The sequence below is a fragment of the Tenrec ecaudatus genome, chromosome 16 (genome assembly GCF_050624435.1).
Source record: "Tenrec ecaudatus isolate mTenEca1 chromosome 16, mTenEca1.hap1, whole genome shotgun sequence".
NCBI lineage: Eukaryota > Metazoa > Chordata > Mammalia > Afrosoricida > Tenrecidae > Tenrec > Tenrec ecaudatus.
Genome location: NC_134545.1, coordinates 53,239,463 through 53,255,730, shown reverse-complemented (window position 1 = coordinate 53,255,730; position 16,268 = coordinate 53,239,463). Strand labels below are relative to the sequence as shown.

Sequence of the window (16,268 nt, the reverse complement as noted above, 5' to 3'; positions counted from 1 at the left end):
CAAGGGCTAAGCCTTTTTAATTTCACTTTCCACTCTGCCATCTTGAAAGTATCATCTTAGCCGGGCTCTACCTGGGGACCCAAGATTGCTGCCCCAGTTCCTGGCATCGATGCAGATAACAGCCCCCAGAGGTGAAGCTAGGGAAGACTCTTTCTCTGTCACAAAGAACAAGGAGCGCTTTTCCAGACGTTGCCAGTAAACTTTCCTCACATCTCCTTGGTCAGAACTGTGTGCTGCGGGTCACCCTTAGCAAGAGTAGCCAGCATGATGGACTTATGCCGACTACAATCACCACCGAGAAAGGCCAGCTTGCCTCAAAGCATCTGACCTTCCCAAGGAGGGTGGACAGCATCAAAACATGATTAGCGAGGAAACCAGGATGCAGGTTACCATCTGCAACCGCCTCCCATTTAGTTTCTTACAGGTAGTTCAGCTAGTCATTGAATCCCATCATCATGAAGCACTGGGATACCAAGCTCCTCCTAGGATAAATTATGTTTGAATCACTTTATTATCAATGTCTCGTGTATTGAGTGATATTTGAGGATTTATGCTACTATCTTATACCTCCTCTTCCTTTGCTATTATGTCATTGTAATAACTTTAGGCTTCGGCACTATAGCTGAATTACCTGTGTAATTATTGTTACTTGCTCATACTGTGTATCAGAATAAACCACAAAGAGTTAGCATAGTATAACAAAGGAAGGTGAATGTCTCACTCTTCTTTCTTTCAAAATTTCAAATTGCGGTGTCACCTAAACGCTTAGTTCCCTTTCTACAAGTAGGATGCCAATCCCTCTGAAGCTAAGCAATCAATGGGCTTCTTGTCCAGATGTAAGTGGTGACATTTATTTAAGATTGCCTCACTATGAAAAAATTTCCACTAGACTATAGTTCACTGGGTTTAAAAACATTTTATTAGTCTGTATTTAACTCTTCAAGCTTTGATACTTAATTTGTTTTTGTGATTTATTTTAAATTTATTGCATACTATGCACACATATATGTTTTTACATGTATCCTATTTGATTTTATGTCATCTAGACTCATGATATAAAAATAGAAGATAATTCATTATATAATTTACTATGCTGTTACATAATCCTGGTTTAATACTCTCTCTGCTTTTGATATGCAACCTTTGACTCATTTCACCTGATAATTAACTAATTCAATCAAATAATTATTTGGGCTAATCCTGTTAGAAGACTTAAAATCACTTCTTCCATGGACTTTTGTTGAGTCGTTATCAGACATAAGTAAATTCTATAATTCCATTTCCATAATTCTTTTTCCATCTCCATAAGTAACCATTCTGTTTTACTGGCATCTAGAGGAGATCTGTACTTTGGTCATTGCGGAGGTATTTGCAGAGGATTCTGGGTGCTTCACCTGCACAGCAAGCAACAAATATGGCACCGTGTCAAGCATTGCACAACTAGATGTGAGAGGTAAGGGCTCCTCTGATGCCATCCCAGTCCAGACTTGTCCTTCCTATGAGTATAAAGTTTACATAACACTTCTTTACTGTTTTCATACGAAGCTAGCTTCATGCCCCTAAAATATTTAAATCATAAAGGAAAGTAGTCTTGAACAAAATTTGTTTTCTGGTAGTCTTTTCTTATTGTACTATCTATCACCACCATGACAGCCGCAGTTACACCTGCTCTTGTCCCTTGTAACCGTTGCCTTGAGTCAATCCCAACTCGCAGTGACCCTACTGCACGGAGTAGAAGGGCCAGCACCTACCCCCTTACTAATTATCTTGTTGCCTGATTTTTCACATTTACAACTGTAGTAAAAAATATATTGACTATTCTGTGCTTTCACGTCATATATCAGACAATAATGGACACTGAGGTGTGAGGCAAGAGTAATGCTGGTTTGTGATGTTTATCTGTCAACTTGGCTGGTCCATGATTCTTGGTTGTGGAATGATGTGATCCTTCTTACTACTACCTAAGTGAGGAGCGGGTGCATAGGGTTTCTAAGGCTGTCATCCTTATGGAAGCAGATGATCACATCTTTTCCCCATGCAGCAGCTGGTGTCTTCTTACCCCCCAATCTCTTGGCTAGCAGCTGACTGCTTAACCACTGTGCCACTAGGGCTCCTGAGAAGTAATCTGTATTTCTAAAATTACTCTCGAAATACTATTTAGATTCTAGAGTTTGTTTCCGCCACCCTCCCCACATCCTCTTCATTCTTTAATGCTGGATTATGCTCCCTGGTTTTTAGATGAATCTTCCCATTCGTACATGCACTGGCTGCAATACTGTCTCATTTGCTTGCACGCCCAACTCATGCTTATACCTCTGTTTCCGTCTTGTTAGGGACAGTTAACAGCTTGGACCCTGTGATTGTCCTTTTAGGAAATGAAGACCTGAACAATAATGAGACTCTTCACTCGGCCAATTCTACCAACAACCTGACCATCATTGGGCAACAGCCATCCCTACCCAACCTGGAGCCGCCTTCTGTGGGACAACCCCCCAGACCCAAACTCGAAGGGGTTTTGGTGAACCACAACGAGCCCCGGTCCAGCTCAAGGATTGGCCTCCGGGTGCACTTTAATCTGCCCGAAGATGACAAAGGAAGTGAAGCATCTTCTGAGGGTGGGACCCCTGCTGCCAACCAGAACAGGCCCAATTTTTTCCTAGAGCGGTTCAATGGACAGGCAGCAAAACTCCCGGAGCCTTCTTCACCCATCAAAGAGCCACCTCCAGTCCTGGCTAAACCCAAACTGTAAGTAGAAATTAAAATAGGTGACCAAGAGCACCTGGAAGCTTCTCTTGAGTTTTCCCTTCTTACGAGTGGATCCTGTGAAAGGGAAAATACACATTAAATGCTTTGAAAACAGCGCATCCTTAGCATCATATAAGTGAACTATCACTATTGTCCTTGCCATTAATATTCTGCCTCCGACCACGACTATTCTTAAGCTTGTTCCGAGAGGCATTCGCTTTACATTAGAGGCCTCTAGCAAAGCAGTCCCACCCTCTTTGTACAAACATGGTCTTGTGTCTAATAATCTTGATCGTCTATGTCTCCTTTTAAAATTCCCCACTTTTGCTTTAACCGGAACTTGTTTAGTCATTATTTAGTATTTTTCAAATAGTCTTTTGCTATTGATGAACAACTGTAAAAACATCTGTCAGTTTTGTGTCAATATGATGGGGTGAAAGAAGAGTCATAACTTTCCAACTCACTTCAGTACCTGATGTTCTGCTGTACGATTCCTGAGCCTCTGTGGACCCTGTGAGTGTTTAATGTTCACGCATCGCCAACAAACACAGCCTAGATGCTACTGTTCTGTTCTCTCTCATCCACACATGCACGGTGTTTATAATTACATAGACCTTTAACTATCAGCATGAAAATGGACAGCCAACATGCCCTCATCCTGTTTCTCAGTGACGACCCTAAGATGGTCATTGAGAGCAGTGCACGTTCGTTACTTGTATATCCTTCTTACCACCACATAAGACAAAATTCTGGGCTTCACTGAAAGTGTTAGAAAATGGGCCTCTAAACAAGTCATATCCAAAAATCTCTGTCCCTTCATAGTCTTATTGTTGTCCTTATTGTTTGGTGCTGTCAAGTCAGTTATGTGACCTGATGGACAAGAGAGCAAGGCATTGCCTGGTCCGCCCCATCGCCCAACTCCCGTTGGAGCCTGTTGTTGCAGCCACTGGGTCCGGCCATCTTCTCAAAGGTTTTCCTCTTTTTCACTGCCCCTCTACTTTAGCGAGTATGATGACCTTTTCCAGGAACAGGTCTGCCCTGACAGCATTCCCAATGTACATGAAACGAGGTCTGGCTATCTTTGCTTCCAAGGAACATTCTGACTGACCTTCTCCCAAGAAGATTTGTTTGTTCTTTTGGCAGTCAGTTGGCACTTTCTTTAAAAAAAAAAATTTTTAATCATTTTATTGGGGCCTCATACAATTCTTATCACAATCCATACATACATCCATTGTGTCAAGCACATATGTACATTTGTTGCCATCATCATTCTCAAAACATTTGCCTTCTACTTGAGTCCTTAATATCAGCTGCTCATTTCCCCACTCCCTCCCCACTACTCCCTCCTTCATGAACCCTTCATAATTCATAAATTATTATTTTGTCATATGTTACACTGTCTGACAGCTCTACCCACCCTCTTCTCTGCTGTCCATCCCCCAGGGAGGAGGCTATAGATTCTTGTAATCGGTTCCCCCTTTCCACCCCACATTCCCTCCGCCCTCCAGGCATCACCACTCTCACCACTGGTCCTGAAGGAGTCATCTGTCCTGGATTCCCTGTGTTTTCAGTTGCTATCTTTACCAATGGACATCCTCTGGTCTAGCCATATTTGTAAGGTAGAATTGGGATCATGGTAGTGGGGGGGAAAGAAGCATTTAAGAACTAGAGGGAAATGATATGTTTCATCGTTGCTACCCTGCACCCTGACTGGCTCATCTCCTCCCCACACCCCCTTAGTAAGCAGGTGTCCAGTTGCCTACCGATGGGCTTTGAGTCTCCACTCTGCACTCACCCTCATTTACAATGATATGGGTTTTTTTAATTCTTTGATGTCTGATACCTGATCCCTTCAATATCTTGTGGTCACACAGGCTGGTGTGTGTTTTCCATGTGGGCTTTGTTGCCTCTGAGCTAGATGGCTGCTTGTTTATCTTTAAGCCTTTAAGACCCCAGATGCTATCTCTTTTGATAGCCGGGCACCATCAGCTTTCTTCTGTGGCACTTTCTATATTCGTAGCCAGCACTGTAAGTCAACATCCGGTAGCTCACAATAAACAGAAATCCACTGAAAGTAAAAAGAAAGGAAGACGTCATTGTTGGTGTACAGGCAGTGACTGGAAGCAAAACTCCACCAGGCCTGCCTGGAGAAAGAGAACCAGGGTCAGGGGCTGTGCCCACTAATCTCTCACTCAGGCTCACATGATCCACTCAGTCTCCTTCCATCCCACAGGGCGTCTGTTTGAGTACCGAGTACTATCTGTTCTATCGTCTTTGCGTATCTGCTCCATTCTTCTTTCTTTGAATTCCTACCTGGCCTATCCTGTCACCTCCTAACGACACATCCAGATCTATGTCAAGTTCCACTGCTAACAAAATCATGGTCTGTAACTCTATCTCAAATTGACCCGGTCTGGTCAGGTGACCCCACCCCCTCCACTTAGCTGTGCAGAGGATTTATGTTGGGAAAGAAGAGGCACACAGCTCAAGTCAGAACCTGTGGGCTGGGCCACTGGTCAGAGACGGGAGCTATGGGAAATGGAGAAGCAAATCAATGTTGTTGGGATTTGTCTTCTTGGTAGCGCCTCCTTGGTTCAACAGGTGAGTGAGTATGCCAGGTGGGATTAGGCTTAACTTCCTGAAAACAAAAACCTAAACTAACACTGAGCTAAACACATACAGGAATTAGGCGGGCATCCCAGGGCTGTTGCAGTGGCTTCCTAGTCATTAAGACCCAAGCCTCCTGTCATCTACTGCTCTGCCACCTTCAGCATTGGCGTCTGCTCCAGGTCCCTCCATGGTCCAAGACGGTGGAGGTGACCTAGTCCTCCCATCTGCCTTTGGCATAATAGCAGGGATAAATGGGCAGAAGTACATGGTTCTGAGGCCAGAGTCTCATCTAATAAAGGTCTTTTTTAGCAGTCTCACCCAAAATCTTCTGTTTATATAGCCAGCGGAAATTACTCATCTGTTACACTAACTACAAAGAAATTCAGAGACTATAGTCTTTCTTCGCTAGACATAATTGCCACCATGAATAAAACTGGGCTCTAGCTAACTAGCAGTGTCTGCTACATGAGATGTCCAATTAATTTCAAAATTCTTCCTGCTAAATGACACAGCAATACCCTTTTTATTCCAGTCCTCAGCACTGTATCCTCGGCTCACATTGAATTTTCTCTTAATTGTGTGTATATGTAGATATATGCATATGTTCATATTAGAATGATTATAAATACACATGCACGCAGACAATCCTCCCCTGCACCATGCACACACACACCTTACTTCTTTGAACCTCTCAGATTTTGCATGAAAATATCGATTTTCTGAAAAATCTTGAGAATATAATTTTATGTTTGCACTTTCAGTTTGCCATTCAAGAGAACAGAAATAGAAAATAGATAAATAATAAACAGAATTAAATAGTAAATAATGATAGATAATAAATAAATAACAGATAATAGAAATAGGTAGTATTATTTGTAGTAATAAATAGTGAATAGTAAAAAATAAATAGTAAATAGAATTAATAATCATAGATCTTTAAACTAAAAGAAAAAGAGACTGTAATGTTTAAACATTTTATAATCAAAGCCTAAATATTTTGGATTTTAAAATATTTTACTTGACTATCAAGCGATCAAGAGCAATAGTTCTTTATCCTGAATACACTTGAATTATCAAACAAAAAGCATAGCCATCCAATAGCACCTCTATCGGATGGAGGGGAACTGCCACCAGTGGAGTTTCTGAGCCTGCGACTCTTTTACAAAAGCCGCCTGCCAGGCTTAAGTGGAGAGCAAATGCTTTGAGAATGATTGGGGCAGGGAATGTATGGATGTGCTTTATACAATTGATGTATGTATATGTATGGATGGTGATAAGAGTTGTATGGGTCCCTAATAAAATGTAAAAAAAGAAAAGAGGAGAAAAAAATGATTAGGGCAGGGACTGTACAGATGTGCTGTATACAATTGATGTATGTATATGTATGAACTGTGATAAGAATTGTATGAGCCCCTAATAAATTGTTAAAATTAAAAAAAAAAAGCCGCCTGCCACACCTTTCTGCAATGAAGCAGTTGGTAGGCTTAAACCTTCTGGTTGGCAGCTACTGTGCCACCAGGGATTCTGCCTAGACTCAAAGTTGGAGCTTTTAGGAAAACATTATATGCCTCTATCCCTAAAGAACTAGAATCCCTCCACAGATGATTCAGTATGCATCCAGTTTGGAAATCATGGCCCAGGGCTAGTGAAGTGGACTGAGTTCACTTCCTGCTGCCCCTTCTCCCACTCTACACCCAGTGAGGGGTGGGGAGGCAATTAACATGAAAAGTGAGTGAAACATCAGAGGAAAATCCGAATATCTGGAGAAAGCTTATACTTGAGAAGTGAATATTGCTTCTAAAATAGTGACTCTTAGTAGGGGCCCTGATGGCGTAGTGGGCTGCTAACCACCATCTCAGCGATTCAAAACAACCAGAAAGGGGAGACTTTCACTCCTGCAAAGATTTAGCATCTCCAAAACTCACAGGGACTGCTACCCTGTCCCGCAGGGTCACGGCGAGTCATAATTGACTCCAAGGGAGTCCGTTTGGTTTTCTTAAGTCCCGGAAGCACTGAAGAATCACATAGAGCCTTGCAGGTGAAATGGGGTAGATGAACCAACAGCATCACCTGGGAGCTTAACAGAAATGTAGACTCTCCGACCCTGCCCCAGGCCTATAGAATCAGAAACTCTAGGACTAGGGCCCAGAAACCAGTGTTTTAACAGGCTCCACAGGGAATTTTGATGCAAGCCATAGTTTAAGAGAAACCAACCTAAACTTACCAAAATAGTAATGTCTGTGCCCCGATTTCATCTCAGACCAATTTAACTCTCTGGGCAACAGTCCCCAGGAACCAAGGAGGGGCCTTTGTTTTTCTTCTGAGCTGTGCTGCAAATGCCGAACAGCTGGCAGAGTTTGGGAAGGCCCAATTTGTAGCACTTGCCAATTTTCATGGTGTAAATACTCCCACTGCTGCTAATTTTAAATTACTAATGGCACTGGTGGCTTAGGGGTAGAATTCCCTCATGTTACATGGGAGCTCCAGGTTCGATTCTTGGCCAATACATTGCATGCACAGTCTGTCTATCTATGGAGGCTTTCATGTTGCTATGATGCTCAACAGTTTTTTGGTGTAGCTTCTAGACTAAGACTAAAAAGAAAGGCCTGCTTATCTCCTCTAAAAAAAGCAGCCAGTAAAACTTTATGGATCCCAGTGCTCTGGTCTCATCCACAACCAGGCAAGAGGAAGCTGCACAAGTGGGCAGCATTTCATTCAATTGGCCATGGGGGCCCCATATGAGTCAGGGACAAATTCCACAGCAGCTAACAGCATCGGTCATGGAACTGGCATGAGATGTGCACTGTCGGCTCCAAGGAGCTAGTGAGAGCACATGATGCTGAGACTGCCATCAAACTTTATTTTGAAAGTACTTGCTAACGATATCCCAAGTTTGTTTTGCTGTACTTGTCACTAAGTCTTGGCGTTTCATCTGGACAATTCACACTTCTTAAGAAACCATAACAAGAAGCACCCTTCAAATCCTGGAAGTCTGCTCTTCATTCTGATAGATTTTGAAAATGATTTGGGTCATTCAGGAAATAAAAAATATATGAGTTGCCATTTATTGATCAGCTCTATGTGTCAGGCGATTTAGTCATGTTTCCTCATCAATTCTCTTAATAGTTTTAAGAGGTATTGCCTATTCAGTCCTTTTTTCCTCAGAAGGAAATGGAGGTCCGAAGAGTTAAGAAGCTACTCAAATCCACACAGATAATAAATGGCAGAGCCAGGGTTGGGACCTAGATCTGTTGACAAAACTTATATTCTTCACGATACGGTTAAGTGGTCGCAGAGGGGAGCATATTCTAACATAATTTTCTCCAGCTGACCAATCTCCAGAGAGCAACTGAGTTTATAGCCATTTATGATAGGATGTTCCTACAAAGTAAAGAGGTTACTTGAGATTCCAGAACTGGTGTGCTTTGTAATTAATCTCCCTTTCTTTTATTCTTTGTACCTTCATTAGTAAGTGCTCGGTTCCCTACACTGTTTCTAAATAACCAGGGGTTATTTGTACTAAATGTAGTATGCTCACTAGGTTTTTGAATCCTCAACAGTGCATATTATCTCAGAATATTTATATCTCTGATAGCACCTAGCAAAGTAGAAACATAAAAGACCCATAAAACGTCATTGAATAAAGGATTGTGCATCTTGTCCCTTGTGTGATCAGTAAACTAATCCAAACAGTTCTTTTTAAGTCTTTTCTGTAACAAGATAGAGTTTAAAGAAATAAAGGAAATAAAACTTGGCCAAACAAAAAGATATTATTCTTAAATGTATTCTTCCAGAACCTTAAGCAAAGCAATTTTTTTTCTTTTTTTTAACAATTTATTGGGGCTCATACAATTCTTATCACAGTTCATACATATACATACATCAATTTTATAAAGCACATCTGTACAGTTTTTGCCCTAATCATTTTTTTCTCCTCTTTTCTTTTTTTACATTTTATTAGGGACAAATACAACTCTTATCACAATCCATACATATACATACATCAATTGTATAAAGCACATCCATACATTCACTGCCCCAATCATTCTCAAAGCATTTGCTCTCCACTTAAGCCCTTTGCATCAGGTGCAAAGCAATTTTATACTGTATCTTTATATATCTTTTGGTTAAGGCTTATGACTCTCTATGATCTAGTGAACTGCATTGAACGGGAAGCACTAGAATGCCATTAAAAGAGAAACCTTGTTGTTTGCTTATTTACTCAATCAGATTTATTCACCAACACAACACCCTCTCCCCCATATTTTCAGCAACTGACTTTACTAAACACCCAAACCTCCAGTCTTTGGAACATGCCTGGTCGCAGACTTCGCTTCTGAGCCTTGGTCCACCCATCTATCAGGTCCTTGCCTAGTCTACTACTTGCCTACCTTTCCTTCCCTCTTCTTGACTCTCCAGACCCAAGGCTCTCAAGACTTCAGGTTTATGGTCCACAGCCCTACTATCATCTAAACCCAACAGCCGTTTGGAAAAAATTCAAAATAATTTGAGAAGGAAGAGCCTGTGCCTGTCGTACAGATGGGTATTCTCCCTACCAAGCAAACTGAAGGAACCTTGTTGTTGGCTTTTGTTTACTGGGAACTGAAACCAAAGAAGAGCTAGTCAATACTGTCTGGGTCCCTCTTTGCCTTCCTTTTATTTCCAAGATCACAGCTACCTTGTAAATTTTCCATAACCACAATAAAATATTTCTGCAGCAGCATCAGATTAAAATGTACCCAGCAGACTGCAATGTAAACAGCGCCTGCGGATAACATCCTGCTGTCTGTTTGCTGTAGCAGCCCAGGATGTGAGCCACCAAATGTGAGCGCCATCAAGAATTCTAAAGGAAAGTCAGCATCAGCAAGAGTCAAGTTAATTGTAGAGAGTTCTCTAAGGATAATCTGACGAGTATATTTCTGCTGCTCTTTGATTGTAGACTCATTCAGCTACTATGAAATTTCAGTGACTAATTACAGGTTTCTTATATTATTTTATTAACTCAGCTTATTTGCTTCTAAAATAGGAGCGGAGGCAAGTGCACAGTTTATAGAGTGAGCCAGCAGGAACGGGAACAGACATGAGCTCTGGCTGCTGTTATCATACCCATGACTTTCATTCCAGTAGTTTAAACTCATATGCAAGTCATTTTACAAGTTATTGCAAAGTATTTTTCATCCTTCTTCATGTCTTCAGAACAATGGGACTCCAGTGACAAAAAGAATACTGAAGAAACATCACAGCGATGTGTTTAGGATGTTTCCTACTTCTAAGTCTTGCTCTCCTCTCTTGTAGACCTGGCCCTCATGCTTCCAAGCCTGGTCTTACAGACCCTACTGATTATGAGCAGCATATTGCATTATGGAGCATTAAGGTGAAGTGTATACATAGAAACATCGCAAAACCAAAAGAGATTTGATTTCATTAATGCATTAGGGTTTCTATTTACAGTAGTCCACACATTGGATTATATTTTTATGAGGTCATTAAAATGGCTTTCAGGAAATGTGATCCAATTCTTCATGTTGCCAAAATCAGCAAGTCATCTCTCTCTCTCAGCAGTATTTGACATTATACAACTTTCCTTCCTTCTTGAAATACTTTCTTCTCTCGGTGTTCATAACACTTCACTTCCCAGATACGTCTTCTCCGTTTCCTTTGTTGGTTTCTGCTCCTTTACTCCATCCTAGGGCACAACTCTGGATTCTTCTCTGCCCACAGTCCCCCTAGTTGATCATATCTTCTCCTATGGCTTTACATGCCTGCTACCAACTGATGATTCTCACTGTCCCGTCTTCTGAGCACCGTACGAGTATACTCAGGTAGACACTGGACTGTGAACTTCAAAGTTCAAACCTCCCAATCACTTAACAAGATAAAGATGAGATTATTGGCTCCAATAAAGATTTACAGACTCAGAAACCCTATTTAGGGTTACTATGAGTCAGAGTGGATTCGATGGAAGTGACATTCGAGTGGATTCGATGGAAGTGACATTCCAATTTAGCCTGTCCAATATGAACTCCTGATTATCCTCCCTGAGACTGCGTTTTCTCCCATTCTTCTCTATCTCATAAGTGGTATTCCTATAAACCTAGTTGCTCAAGGGAAACCCCTAGGACACATTATTGATCCTCATTTTCATTGTCCCCCATATCCAATCCATCATCAATTCTGTTGACTCGCTTCTAAAAATGTACAGAACCTATCCACTTCTCTGCATCTCTACTGTCACGATCCTGATCCAGTCTGCCACCATTTCTTACCTGGTCCACTAGCATTCTAATCTGCCTCTCCATTTTGACTTTTTCAGTACTTTTTCTGTTCATTCTTGAATAGCTGACAGAATCATCTATGTAAAATACAAATTGGATTATTTCACTAATGTCCTTAAAGTCCTCAAGCAGTTTCCTATCCACTTAGAATTCATCCAAACTCTTTATCATGGCCTACAAGTCCCTTCAGGATCTGCCCCTATCCAACAAACTAGCAGGGAAAGTTACTGGTACATAATAAAATATATTCAATATCACTAGGAATAACAAATGGTATAGAATAATGGATATTTTAGCCACTAGATTAATGGCAAGATATTAAAAAATAGATGCTAAGGCATGGAGAAACAGGAACTCTTGTCTAAGTAGTCCGGTGGTAGTATAAAGTAGAATAGTATAAAGGTAGTATAATGTAGGACAGTTTAGCTAAGTATATGCAAATGTTAATATTTGCCTTTAACCATTAGATACATGTATATGCATTTGTTAGAAAAGTTATCAGGTATCTCACTCACTGCCATCAAGTCAATTCTGACTCACAGTGTCCCTTTGAGAACAAAATAGAACTGCCCCTGAGGGCTTCCAAGAGGGTTAAACTTTATTGGAGTAGAAAGCTTGGTCTTTCTCCCTCGGCGTGGTTGATGGTTTCAAACCACTGATGGGCCGCCCAATACGTAGTCCATGCCACCAGGGCCCCTTAATTATCAGATAATAACACAAATAATTGTTTATATCAAGGCTTTTCATTGCAACATTGTTTAGGAACTGAAGTTCAGCTAACTGTTGCACACTAAGGGATTGATACAGTAGAGCCACAGATTGGATTAGGATGATGCAGATTTATTAATTTAGAAAAAAATGTCCATATGGTATTTTAAAGTAAAAAGACTGGTCTCAAAGCCAAATATAGAGAAGGGCTTCATTTTTAAAAAGAAATCATGTATCTAAGTAGAGTGTGCATGCATGCGTGTAAAAGAACACATCGGAAGCCAGTCTGGAAGGATTTGCATCTAAATGCTAACAGAAGATGGTTTCAGGGAGATGACCATAAAGGTAGTCTTTGTTCTTTGCTGTATTTTAAAACATTTCTTGAAAGAGCATCACTTTTATAAACAGGTCCCTTCGAGATCACGAATTGTGAAAATACATACACTTAAAATGAGGTCCCCAGAAGAGACTGTCTGAGGTGGAGTTGGACAATCCTGTAGAGTTCTAATTAGCAGTCACAGAGTTACTTACTATTTCCAATTCAGCTACAATAGGCTGTGTGTTGTTGCATTCCGATGCTGGAGCCCTATGCCGCCCGTGTCCTCCTCATCCATCTTACTAGCAACAACACTGTCTTGGAAAGAAGGAGAAAAGAAAAGAGCACCTCCGTGATTGGCTGAGTTCTTGCCTCTCCGATCAGGTGTTCTCATCAGCATACCGTGAGAAGCATCCTGTCTGCACATTTCAGAAGAATGAGGTGACAGCCTTCCCATATTTCTCCCCGCTCTTGTTCCCCTGCAGCGACTCCACTCAATTACAGCAGCTTCACAATCAAGTCTTACTGGAGCAACAGCAAGTGCATAGCCCCACCACGTCATCGCCCAAGGAGTTTCCTTTCCACACTGCTCCCCCGGCAGTGACCGTGTCCAGCAAGCAAGTGAAGGTCCCACCGTCGCAGACATTCAGCCTGGCCCGGCCCAAGCACTTCTTCCCCTCCACGACGGCCACCCTGGCGAGCGCGTCCCCCTCCAGCTCTCCGCCCGTGTTCACGCAGATCATCACCGCGCAAGCCATCCAGAGGACAGCGAGCAAAGAGAGCCTCCTGGCTTCTCAGCCCAGCGGCGTGCAAACCAAATCTCCAGGAGCGATCGCCACCCAGAGCGAAGCACCCCTGCCGGGTCCCATGGAGCCAGCGCAGACGCCACTCCTGTTTTCCATCTCCAGCGGAAACCACTTTCAGCCCCACTGTGTGTCCCCAACGCCCGTCTCTCCCACCAACCGGATCCAGAACCCAGTGGCTTTCCTCAGCTCCGTGCTGCCTTCTCTTCCTGCCATCCCGCCCACCAATGCCATGGGGCTGCCCAGAAGCGCTCCGTCCATGTGAGTGCCACTGAGGCTTTCCAAATGTAAGAGGTACCGCTCCAGGTGAGGGGGAGAGGGGCATATGCCGAGGATAGCTGGGTCTGAAACTAGACTTTCTATCTGGCTCCAAGTGGGTTTTCCAATCCCGTACCAGGGCGGTTCCACTCTGCCCTACAGCCTATGAGTCGGAACGGGCTCATTGGCAGTGAGTTTGGGGGTTTTGTTTGTTACCTTAATGCCTCTGGTCAGAAGAACGCTGTGAGTTGCTCTGTAAACCTTCACCCATGCAGATTCCTGGCGACCTGGTGTATGTGCAGAACGTAGCGTTGCCTGGGCCTGTGTCACCTTTCTACTGTTAGGAAGATGGGGTCCACTGCTGTGGCTAGTGTGTCCCTGCTATAGCTTGTCTCCTTTCACTGGCCATCTACTTAAGCTTAAACCCAGATGTGTCCAATCCGTTCTGACGGATAGCAACCTGTATAGAGTTTTCTAGAGGATAAATCTTTATGAGAGCAACAGCCTCACCTTTCTGTGGAGGTGCCAGGGGGTTGGAATTCCAACGCTGCCGTCAGCAGCCCAGGGCCTAACCCGCACCACCGCCATGGCACCTCAGCTTAAATAAATACACAGATTGGATGACCTCTAAAAATAGATATTCTCTGTACAGTGTTCAACTTTTACACACAAGACACCCTCTATAGATGGCTAATAAATGCCAGTGGCTGGGTGCCATTTCAACCCATCTTCTTTCTAAGTCTTTGTAGGCCAACCAGTGCTTGCCATGGGTGGGTCCGATTTGAATTTCTTTTGCAGGCCACCTCAGGGACTCCTGAAGAAAAATACAAAATCTCCTCAACCAATTAACAACGATTACATTCGTGAAACGAAGAATGCAGTGATTCTAGACTTGGGGAAGAAAATGAATTTCAGTGATACCAGATCAAACCAACAGGTAAGCTCATTGGACTCAGATAGTTTATTGACTTATTCTGTCCCCCGGTGTCTGAAAGGAGGAAAACCAGTGAAACCTCTGTAGATACGTAGAGAAAATGGCCCACACAATTGTGAGAAACGGGGTCGTACAATGGCGGTGCTGGCAAGTCCCAAATCTGTGGTTCAGATGACAGACTGATGACCTCGTTTGGCTCGCGTAATAGTATGGGATGACAAACCCAAACCTGAAGGTCAGGAGACAGGCTGGAGATCTCTGCTGTCTCACAAGATTAGCAAGAGTTAGCAAATCCAAAATCTGTAGATCTGGCAACAGTCTGGAGACCTCTGCTGGCTTCCCTCCCAAGAACCAGAGATCACATGCAGAGAGGGGGAGAGGAAGAGATGTGGCAGGACATCTGTTTACATCCTGGATGCAAGTCATGCCCCCAAAGAAACTCCATTTCCAACCAAGTAGATGCACACCTCAGATCACAAGATAGGAGATGATTGCGGAATATCTGCCAAACCACTGAGAATCATAGTCTGGCCATGTTGGCCCTCACAATTGATGCTTTCATTCCTTTGACTCCCAGTAAGGAACATAATGCTGCTTAATTATGCCCTTAGATACAAAGTTTATCTGACCTCAGTGAGGCTGGCTCAGAAAGTCCAAGGCAGACTCCTCTTGAGAACTCATTCACAGGGATCTTCAGTTCTTGATGACCCCCTTCCTTCACTCAGTTTACTTGTCGACTGTCACATTTACAAAGAATATCATATACGAGGATAAGTAACCAAAAAAGGGGAGTTGGGGCATCACTACTAGGCTTCCAGTCAATTCCAAACAAAACATATCTCAGCATATCTCTGTGACCAGCAGATGGCTTCAGAAAAATTATCTCAGGAATATGCTTGTCCTGGCAAGGGGTGTCCTCAGAGAATGTCACTGGGAATCATTACTTGTCCACTGTACAGTCCTGATCTTGACCCTTTAGATTTCTTTTTGTGCCCCCAAACTCAAAGTACATTGAAAAAGACAATTGTTTGTTCCTTGAGGCTGCCCAAACCCCTGTGTGGGCACGATGTAAATCAAACAGCACAGAATTCTTCCCAGGAGGGTTAGCGAGATTAAAAACACCACCTTCAGAAGTGTATAGACCTAGAGGGATCAAGTTAATAATAACTTTATATTTAATGACTTTGCATGATTTGGTAACAATACATTGTTATCTACCCTCATATTAAGAAACTAGATTGTCTATTGTTCATTCTGCTAATCTTCAGTTCCATTTTGGCAAACCACTGCAGATCTTTGAAATATTTTGATATCTGGGCCTTGAGATAATCTAGAGTTTTAAGGAACTCAAGGATTCTAAAGCTGCCCTTTATCTGAAGTCCTTCAGTCTAATGTCACTGGCTGGAGGTCTGCTAACCAGTTTTTCCCAGTCTTTCTATTAGGTGTCATCATGTGAAACCACAGATAGTCAATAGCTTATGGTTCAACCTGTGTTCAACCTTGCTTTCTAGTAAGTGTCTGCATAGGGGAAAGAGGAGAGTCACACGTGATTTTCATCCAAGTAAAAGAAAGATAGGCTGAGCATTTCCTTATTTGACCCCTTTATTTTTATCTTTGAT

At 42.5% G+C, this 16,268-nt stretch overlaps 1 protein-coding gene across 2 annotated transcripts in view; it reads left to right on the top strand.

Moving 5' to 3' along the window:
* MYPN (myopalladin) overlaps positions 1-16,268 on the top strand; it is a 108,293-nt gene that overhangs the window by 54,298 nt on the left and 37,727 nt on the right. For both annotated transcript variants that reach the window (XM_075533846.1, XM_075533847.1), the window contains exons 8-11: positions 1,337-1,453; positions 2,373-2,745; positions 13,140-13,718; positions 14,514-14,652. In XM_075533846.1, coding sequence (XP_075389961.1) covers positions 1,337-1,453; positions 2,373-2,745; positions 13,140-13,718; positions 14,514-14,652 — 1,208 coding nt within the window. The remainder of the gene's footprint in view (positions 1-1,336; positions 1,454-2,372; positions 2,746-13,139; positions 13,719-14,513; positions 14,653-16,268) is intronic.